This window comes from Pomacea canaliculata, linkage group LG1 (genome assembly GCF_003073045.1).
Source record: "Pomacea canaliculata isolate SZHN2017 linkage group LG1, ASM307304v1, whole genome shotgun sequence".
NCBI lineage: Eukaryota > Metazoa > Mollusca > Gastropoda > Architaenioglossa > Ampullariidae > Pomacea > Pomacea canaliculata.
The window spans coordinates 39,207,290-39,217,698 of record NC_037590.1 but is presented as its reverse complement, the minus strand read 5'-3'; the positions used below and the strand labels follow the sequence as shown (position 1 = coordinate 39,217,698).

Below are 10,409 nucleotides of genomic sequence, written 5' to 3'. Positions count from 1 at the left end.
GATTCATTGCGCTAACAAGATAAAAAAAAAATAGTAACAAAGATGCAGAATAAGATCACAAAATAGTAACAAGGATGTAGAAGGAAGAACAATGCGAGGACTCGCTGCGTTCCCGCAGTAAAGGGCGATCACTGTAGATGTAAGGGTAATGACCCCAGAGAATAAGGTTAGTGACGTCAGAAGAATTGATCCCAGAGAATAAGGTTAGTGACGTCAGAAGAATTTGATCCCAGAGAATAAGGTTAGTGACGTCAGAAGAATGCTGAGACGATATTGAGTAATCTGGAGAAAACAAAGAAATGTTATCATACTGAACTTCAAAAGAGTGATCATCAATTTATTCCATGCAGCGCAAGGTCGCTGCCGAAGCGAGTGACGCATGGTGGAGTGGAATCCAGTCAATAGATCAAACAGTTTGCACTTCAAAATAACATTATATACCGTCCTGTTTCTCACCAGAAGAAGAAGAAAACGCAGCAGAAGCACATGTAAACATGTTGGTCCAACACTTATATGCAAATCGAAGCACGACCAAAAAATAAATAAATAAATAAAAATAAAATAAACAAAATTAAGGAGAGCCGATCCCCTCAGCCTGCTAGGCGAAGGGACAGAACTCTCTCATCTTCAATGGCCGAGGTAGAATCTCTAGGGAAACGAAAGTAGTCTCAAAGTTTTCGCGCAGGAGGAAAAAACGAAGAGGCTACCATCATACCCCTTGCACGCAAAGCTCAAACCACCATAAAGGAACCATCTCAAGAGACAGAGCATCAATAACCAATACAAAGAGCAAAGAGACCAGAACTGGGACATCCTCAACAAGATGCTCTACTCAGAACTCAGCATGCTCTACTGGAGGGTCAACCAAGGGATGGAAATCACCAGCCACACTGTGCTTGGCATCTTTTCAAAATACTAGCCTCCTGAAAGCCTTAAGACTCTCACCCTCGCTGTGACCGACAACAGATACCTTTCAAGCTTATGGACTCAATGGACAGCTTTAATTATGGACGCTGCTTAGACTTGTATTTTTCAACTGAAAATAAGATGTATTCTAGATTTCAGTTTATTCTAGTGAACCACCAATTAATGAACTTCGAAGACATTTGTATGTGATTACTGTTTGCAGTCTGCGGTTTTACTAGAAAATCGTTAGTTTATAAATTTGTAAAATAAACATTTTCCTGCTTTCCACGGCGCTTTCAGCAAGTAATATAAAATCGTAAGAGGCTGATGCTTCATTTGAAAAGTAGCTATCTGAAGGACATATCAGAATCACTGATTCAGTAGAATTTAAAGTAATTTTATTTACTTGTTCAAATATTTAGCTGTTCAAGTATCTTCAAGTAGCTATGGAGCTGTACGATCAAAGGGGAGATCAACCATAACCCTGTCACATCACATACAAAGATGTGAGTGGGTTGTGAGAGGAAAGACCACCATATGAGTTTGTATTTTATTTAATAAAAACCCCAGCATAAATTAAACTCAATAATAAAATAAATTTTAAAATTTATCACGCCAGTAATAAAACTGATCAACGACCAAGTTAACGTACATCCTCACACGTACACGTCGCGAATCTGGTCTTCAGCTATGATATAACAGAAGGGTCTAAAACTTTCAAATCTATAAAAAAATTAATCATTTAATATTGTTTCAATAAAGTCGTCAGCAATCTGAAGCAAAAGTACAAAGTAGAATTTCGTGGTTCACGGAGGTACAGAGGGGGTCAAAGGGAGAGCATTTGTAAGCCACCGGAAGTAACAAAGGGCGAAACAAAAATATGGCGATGGTCGCTTACTTGACATTGGGATATCCCTCGCGATGTTCAGGGTGTCCAGGATAACATTACTTACGTGTTTCAAGAAGTTGTTGGTGTTCTATTTCTTCGTGTCTTATAGATGAATGGCCAGTTCGAATACAGGCTGTACCTGTATAGTTAACAGCATGAACAACGCTTGAGTCGGGTGAAGTCAGAAGATTAAGATTTATCTCATACACTTGTTTTACTTTGACTTCGACATAAAATGTAGGTATCTACGATTTCAAAGTTTATTTGATCATTAAACCGTGACTGTTTGCAGTTAATATTACTGTCTTTAAAGTAGCACATATATCCAGAGACAATTATTCATTTCTTACCTTCTCGTTGAAAAGAAAAAAAAGGAGGTGATGTCAGCATTATATTTTGAAGTGTATGAGGCAGTTTACTTTTACGATCACCAAAACGATGAATATTAAATAGCACCAATTGCATAAAATATGTTACAAAAACAGAAGATCCTCAGACTGTTTTCATTCTTGTACTGTTACATAATGGCATTTTTGAGCCGTTGAAACTGCATATGTGCTGTGCAATTTTTTAGTGATAAATTTTTCATTTTACTTTATGTATGCTGTATGTTTGTTATGAATGATACAGGGTGAGAAGATTTGAGATTATCCTTACCATATACATTTGAGGGTGGGGTCACTGATTTGTTAATATATAAATATTGAACAATTATATAGTTCAGTATTAAGAGATTCTATATGATACATTATATTACATGGTACCAAAGGAAGGATACAATAGCAAACAGATTTCATGGCCTAAGCTCTTCTAGGAATGTACAGTTTTTGTTCTTCAGTGACTTTCGTTATATACAAGGCATACAATGTGCAGAAAGCATTTAGTGGAAAATTCCACATAATCATCCACTGAAGCAGGTGAAGAAACAGTATGAACTAGGAAAAGAAGAAGATGAAAATGAAACAGGTCTAGCTTTGTGCATGTGCAGACTATTTTTTAAGTAAAGGAAAAGTTAGAACTTTAATACAAAAGTAAGTTGAGTGTGCATTTAAGCCTATTCTTGGATTTTAAGATGTCAGGGCTTTTTAGTTGGGATGCTGAGCTCTAGGGATCCATTTTAAAGATATAGAGCCTATAAGGTTAGTGAAATCACCGCTATTGATAGACTTCTTTTATAAATGATTTGTATTCTAAATGTTAAAAAAAAAAAACACTTTTATAATCACTTTTTGTACCTTCCTTTATTTCAGTGAATAGACTTGGGATCAATTTCTTTGGATCTTTTGTTGAAAAACAGCAAGGTATAATTTATAAGACATGGCAGCAGAGGCACTGGAGCAGTATTTTGTGGATGAGGGTGATGGGGAGAGACGAATTCTAATGGTGCCAGAAGGAGCATATAAGGGATGGCTGCCAAGAGTTCTGTACTCATACTCACTGGAGATTCTACACTTGCCATTTTTGCGACTGCTGAGTTTCCCAGTTGGGGGAACATCTCTCGGGAAACTAATCTCTCTCCGCACATTCCATGCAGTGGGAAACCACTTACAACGTTTGCCAACCAGCTTTGGGGAATGCTCTTGTATTGTCGATCTTGATCTTTCATTTAACTCTTTCACTGAAATCCCCCAACCTATCTTTGGCCTAACCAGGTTAGAAAAGCTGGACATGAGTCACAATGATATTACAGAGGTGTCAGAGAAAATTGGTCAACTGGCCAATTTGCAGGAGTTGAACCTGGCAGGCAATATTCTAAATAATTTTCCTGTTGAGATTGCTAAGTGTCGTCGAATCCAAAAGTTGGATCTCTCTGGAAAATTTCACCCAAGAGGTGAGATAAAGATCTTTCCAGAAGGCATCACATACCTTAATGATTTAGAAGACCTTAATCTCAGCTGGCAGCAGATAGAAAACATCCCCAGTGAATTTGGGAATCTTCGGCGGCTAAACAGGCTCAATCTGAAAGGAAATCACCTAGTTCATATATCACCTGAAATATCAAAGTGCATAAGACTGAAGAATGTAAACTTGGCTGGAGCATTGCGACTGTGCTCGGTGATTCCCTCAGCCTTATTCTGTCTAGAAGATTTGGAATACCTAAATCTTAGTGACAACTTCTTCACAGAAATTCCAGATGAAGTGTGTGGACTTCGTCACCTGACATACCTCATCATTCAGCGCAATGCTATACTGCGACTGCCAGAAAGATTGTTCCAGCTTAATCGCCTACACTTGCTTGAACTGAGTGAAAACTACCTGGAGGAGATTCCAGCTGCAATTGGAAACATGAGGCGCCTGACCTGCCTAGGTCTGGACAAAAATAGATTGACAACATTGCCTCCAGAAATATGTCAGGTGACTTCTCTGGAGAGACTACTGCTAGGTCACAACCGATTGAACAGCTTACCAGAAGACATTTATAAACTTACAAATCTTAAAGAACTGGGGCTTGAGAATAACCAGCTGACTGAGCTGCCTCTTTTACTGGATCGTCTTAGTGGTCTTGCAGAAAAGGGGGGGTGCCTTTCATTATATGGCAATAGTCTTCGCATACCTCCACAGCAAATCTGTGACCTAGGACCCATTCCTTTGTATCTCTTCTTAAAAGAGCTGAGAGTTTGTGAGGCACGGCATCGTAGAAAGATGATTCTAATTGGAGCAGTCAAGGCAGGTAAAACCAGTCTGCGGCATGCACTTACACTTGGCTACTCTCGCCTAACAGAAGAGCACGAGCGAACTTGGGTACTAGAGCGTCATCTTTGGGAGCCAGAGTCCCGACTAAGGGTGCAGATTTTAGATTTTGGTGGACACCACATTTATCAGGCTGCCCATCACATGTTCCTTACACCTGATGCCCTTCATGTGCTGGTGTTTGACCTCAGCCGATATCGAACAGAAACGTTTGAGGATTTGATTGGCAACTGGCTGGACACCATCATGGAGCGTGCCCCAGGTGCCACAATCATTCTTGTTGGAACTCATTCAGATCTTTGCAGTAAAGATGAGCTTGAAGAACGCTGTGCTGATGTTATACGTTGCATCAGAAGGGAGGAGGATGCCAAGCTGGAAGAACTGAAGGATGAGATTAAGCGTGCTCAGAAACTGCTAGAAGTTCCTGAGGCCAGGACACGAGCCACTGGTACATTTGGTGACATTGGTGTGGAACGTCTACATGAGAAGTTCACTTACCTTGAGAAGAAGTTAAACACAAGATCAAAAGTCCCCTCTGAAGTATTTGTTGTCAGCTGTGCTGAAGGACTGACTGGAGTTGATGAACTGCGAAACCATCTTGTGACCACCATGAAGCAGTGCGAGGAGCGTCTGCTGCCGGAGTCTTGGTACAGATTTTTGTCTGAGATACAGAGTGTGGAAGATCATGTCTTGGAGGTGGAGAAGGCTCAGGGCATTTTCAATGAGGTGATGGCTGCTGTCAGGCAGTCTATGATTAGCATGGGGGGATCAGCTGAGCTCAGTCTCCACATGGTGCTGAAATACCTGCACACCACAGGTGAGATTGTGTGGTACTATGAAAACCCTCGCTTGAAAGGAATCATCTTCCACCGCCCAGAGACGCTCATTGAGATGCTTAGGGTTGTTTTTCGCCATGACTTTGAAAGTGCTTTGACTTTTGACCCTAGCTTAGGCAGGGAAGCTGGATTGATACAAGAGAGGTTCCAGATGTTGAAGGAAGACTTTGTGCGGCGTGGTCTTATGACATACGAACTTCTTTACTACTCTCTGCTGCATTTTCATTTGTCTCCTGATGCATTGAAGACTTTCATTTACCTCATGCTCATGTTTGATTTGTGCTACGAAGTGGAGAGGGGAAATGACCCATCCTTGGTGAATGCTTCTCGAATTCTGGAGTTTCCCTGGTTCTTTCCAGTAGAACCTCCAAGGGATCTTGCCGAAAGATGGCCCAAGAAAATCCCCAACAACACTTTTGAGTTACGTTTTGAGGTGGAATTTCCTCGCAAGGGACCACCTTACTTCTTTGAAAAGCTGTCAGTGAAGCTGCAGCCACTTGTGACAGACCGCATCAACTGGAAAAACGGAGTGCTGGCACGAAAGAATCGTTCCTTGCTGCTGGTTACCCAAGAGTACCTGGAAGCCAGAGAGAAGACGCTGGTAACTGTGGCTGCCAGGTGCACATCTGAGCTGCAAGAGCTTTGGTGGCTGCTGAAGCAGACACGAAACATCATCATGCACCTACTTCTAGATTGGCCCTTTGCGCAGTACAAAATGGACCTCATCTGCACCCACTGTCTTTTGCGTGGTTATGATGACACATTTCGTTTCCCTGCGGAAGTGATGGAGTTGTCCCCACCCCGGCAGCACTATGTGGCTCCTTGGTGTCGCAAGCGTAAGGAAGACAACATCCCAGTCTGCTTTGTTTATCCTCTGGATATGGGTGAGTACAGCTTTGGAACCATCCATTGAGAGTGACCATTTATATTAGAAAAGTTTATATAGTGTCTAATGTTATTATGAAAAAAACATGTTCATCAGCTGTACAATTTTTGCTATTTAAGGAGTGAAACAACCAACTATTGCTACTGTTAAGCAGTTACTAGTTTTTTTTCTGTGTGGTCTATCATTAGGGTAAGAAACCATTACAAACAATGAGAAAGCCAGAAATCATGATGGTAAAAAGTGTGTGTTTGGTTTTTATTTGTATTTGTTTTTGCTGTAAATTACTGTTTGTGCTTGCTGTGTGGAAACTTGACAGAATAAAATATCTAAGAATCTGTATTGTGGATTCTTAGCATGTTGTACATAGAAGTCCATAGGTGCTTTATTTGCTATGCATTTCCTTTTGAAAAAAAAAGCCTCTGTGAGTGATTTGGAAAAAACCAGCAGTAGAGAGTCCCTGGTTATAGTTAAATCTGATATACATTCCATTAGCTTTTGACTGGCTGCATCATATTTTCAGATTATCAGGAGGATCTAGATAAACATATGAGAGAAGCAGTAGACTTCCTACACTCCTGTCTAGACACAGTGGATGGTCTGCAGTCAGGTAAGAGCAGCATTGTGATTAGTCACTATCGATGCTTAGTTGCCTTCATGTACTGGATCCCAACACTCTACTTCTAGGCACATACTTCTAGAAGTGGAGGTTTGGGCCCTTTCAGCATCAGAACTTCTACCATCTTTTACCTTCTCTAGACACCCATTTTCTGGGTAAGCAGGCGTAATTTTCCAGTTTGGGGCCTGTCTGAATCTTGAACTGTCGACCTCCAAATTCAAGTGCACTGTCATGCTAGAGCACCTAACCCTAACTCATGTGTTCTCTCTGTGGCCTGTGGCCTTTTGCCATCTTGAATTTAAGGCTTTTTTTGTGTAGTGGAAGGAGATAGAAATAACCATGCATCTCGGCTCAGAACAGGTATTTTTGCTGATTGTTTTGTTTACATGCATATTGTGTGAGTGTATGTAGAGGGGGATAACCACATCCTCTCACTTATACAAATGGCAGTGGGCAGAATCTTTCCTTATGTCATGTGTGAAGCACCCACACGTCAACTCTTGAAAGAGCATGTTAGAATCTTGATATTGCTTTGAGTAACTACCCCAGTGTTTGATTGTACAGATGCTGCTAACTTTGCTATACTGTCTTCAGGCATACTGTCGGACCCTTTTCTCATCTTTATTGCCACTAGCCTGGGATTTAATTGGCAGCTGGTGATGCTGCAGCTGGGCCTCAAGCAGGAGAGGGTTGAGCAGATCCAGATGGACCACCCCAGATCCTACAATCAGATCTTAAATGCTCTACAGGACTGGCGGGAAGCCCCAGCCAACATCAATAGCAGCGACATGACTGCTGGTGGGGATGGAGAAAGCAATGAGCACCGCAAACTCAGGCAGCTACTGTCTGTTTTAAACAGCATGGATCGTCAGGATTTGGTAGACTCAATCTGTGAACGATTTCATGTATCAGTTGATGACATGAGGTAGAATGACTCTAGCTGTGCTATGACTCTCCCTCTCCTTGGGTTTTCATTAGGTCTTCTAGAATCATTTTAGCAACTTTGTACAAACACTACTGTCAGGGTTTAAAATGTGTTCATGTTTCCAATGAGGCATGCAATTTTTAAATGTTTGAAAAAAAAACCTGCATGTGTATGTGCATTTTGTTTGTTACACACAAATGTAGTTTTGAATCTACCTGAACTTGATGCAGTTTTAAGTATAAATTTCTCATGCTGGTGTTCAAATGGATGGTTATTTGCTGTGGTGATTACTAGGTAGCATTTTTCAGATGAATGCATTTCATTATAGCATGTTTCATGGTTACAAACAAAAACAAGATTTCAAGCACATGAATTCTACCAAAGCCCAAACTTTTAATTACTCAGCAATCAAGGTGTTTGTCAGAAAGGGTTTTATTGTACTTAAAGTAGAGTTCTGTTTTCACTGGCGCTTTGTGGACAGCATATCAGGCTGAGCAGTGATGATAACTTGAGAGAGAAAAAAAAGTGGTAATGCAGGATAAATGTAATCACTAAAATTGGATTGCTGTTTTAAATCAACAGATATGGTTCGTTGCCTATTTAGCTCTTGATGCTTACGCCCAGTAATGAACCAATGACTATAATACCGAGTTGATTTGTGTAAATGATGTTTATTGATAGGTTTGAATTTTGTACATGTAAAAATGGTGGACTAGATCACTCGACTTCTTTTTTTATGAGTGTTTACACATACATGTGTGAGGACTGCAAAGCGATGTAGATATATTAAACTATGTGTCCAGGCTGTTGTGTGGATAAGTATACATGAATGTGTATGCATGCATATCCTGGGAAGTTTTTTTTAATGTTTGTGTATTTAGATTTTATGGTGAATTTTCGCTATCGTTATGATTTTTCATGATTACTAGTGTTGATTAAAAACTTTTGTAAAAAAAATAGCTCAGAGGCAGTGTGTGTGTGTGTGCACATATACGCATGTGTGTATAGCATGATTGCTTCTTGCTGTTAAGAGATAGGTGATGAATGAAATGGTTTTAAGTTCATTAGATTTATTAAAATCAAAGCACAACTGCACCTTTCACTTGTTTAGATGGAATAGTTCCCAGTAATTTTCTTTCAGTTCTAAACCTTCAGAAAATGTGTATGCTGGCTTTGGATCATTGTTAAATTTACTTTTTAGTTAAGAAGAGGAACATGAAAACAATTTTGAGATGTCCTCTAAGTAAAAAGTTAAAGTGTTTCATTATTTATTTAAATTTTCTTTAGTCGTTAAGACTAAAAATTGTGAATGTGTTAGAAATGAATGAAACAACTGGTGATATTTGGTCTTGGAGTTGTGTTATTTAACTCCAAATCTATATTCTCTTTCTGGCAGTTTGCAAAAGCAAAATGCATTGGGGTTAAAGCTATGCATTCTGAGGTGGCATCATGTTGCCATTCATTCTCCAATAGTGTTTGACATTTAAGTGCAATAGAACATAGCTGGGGGTTGAGGGATAAGCCTGCAGTTTTACCATAAAACCATCAGGGATCCAACTTAAAATAGCTTTTTTCTTGTCATCCAGCAAGAGTAAAAATAGTTTGACTGCAGAGAAAATGGTAAACAGGGAGGTAATTTAGAATGACAAAAACGACTCTTAGAAAATTGTACCTAGTATTAATCTGAGGAACAGTGATGGCAAAATGTCACCGTTGGAGGAAAATTTAATAAAAATGCTGAAATTTTATTGTACTCTATATAAATAAAAATTTTCTATTGAGATGTTATCATATTCTGAACAAAATTTTGTCTTAAAAATGAAAGGCAGATTACTCAAAGTCAAAAGAAAGTGGTGGTACTCCTTTCCTCATAAGACAACATCTAGTGTAAAATTAAGTGCATGTGAAAATCTTGAATAATTCATTAATACCTAATTAAAAAAAACTTAAGACAATGAAACATGATGTCCACCTATAGGTGCATGTCTCTTGTAAACAGTATGCAATTTGTGCTATTTCCAGCTGGCAGTGTTATTGAAATTGGTCTTTCAGAGCACCTTCAGTGTGGAAGTAAATGCCATATTTTCTTCCCATGTTTGGAAAGATCTTTTATAGTGACTTTTTATCGATTGCTGGTGACATGCAAGCACTTAATAACTAGGAAGTTGTATTTAGGTAGGATGTGGTATTTTCAATTGATTGGGTCTTCATACATATTTTTTTTAATGTTTTTGTATTTCTGGAACACAATGACTGTGGTTTTTAAAGTAACAAATGTTTGTTTCTTAAAGTGTCAGTATTTTACAACCTTGTCACTGTTGTAAAGAAACATTGACTGAAATTCCCCCCTCTCCCCAACACACACCTCTTCCTAAACTGTAAAAGAGGTTGGTGTGATAGAAAACTTAGAAATGTTGATTTGTATGGCATGATAAGCCAATCCCTCTGCTTGAAAATAAACTGTTTGATTGAATATGGTCTGCAAATGTCTTTAACTCAAAACAGATGCACCATTCAAGAATAATATACACTTCAAAAACATGAGAACCAATATGAATTGCTATATTGGTAACACAAGTGATGATCAAAGATCATTTATGTTGTATACACACAAGGATCTGTATGCAAATATGCACAAGCTATAAATAGCACACACCACA

At 39.2% G+C, this 10,409-nt stretch overlaps 1 protein-coding gene across 1 annotated transcript; it reads left to right on the top strand.

Annotated features, from left to right (window-relative positions):
- Positions 1-1,750: 1,750 nt before the first annotated feature.
- LOC112574458 (malignant fibrous histiocytoma-amplified sequence 1 homolog) lies at positions 1,751-10,222 on the top strand. The gene is made up of 4 exons (XM_025255551.1): positions 1,751-2,032; positions 3,046-6,206; positions 6,729-6,815; positions 7,419-10,222. Exons 2-4 carry the CDS (start codon positions 3,113-3,115, stop codon positions 7,751-7,753), a joined length of 3,516 nt encoding a protein of 1,171 aa, XP_025111336.1. The 5' UTR covers positions 1,751-2,032; positions 3,046-3,112; the 3' UTR covers positions 7,754-10,222.
- The last annotated feature ends 187 nt before the right edge of the window (positions 10,223-10,409 follow it).

Excerpts from the sequence above, each read along its gene's own strand:
- LOC112574458 (XM_025255551.1), top strand. The coding sequence starts at position 3,113 with ATGGCAGCAGAGGCACTGGAGCAGTATTTTGTGGATGAGGGTGATGGG. Across the intron at positions 6,207-6,728 it reads TGTTTATCCTCTGGATATGG|ATTATCAGGAGGATCTAGAT; the intron begins GTGAGTACAGCT and ends TCATATTTTCAG. Across the intron at positions 6,816-7,418 it reads AGTGGATGGTCTGCAGTCAG|GCATACTGTCGGACCCTTTT; the intron begins GTAAGAGCAGCA and ends TACTGTCTTCAG.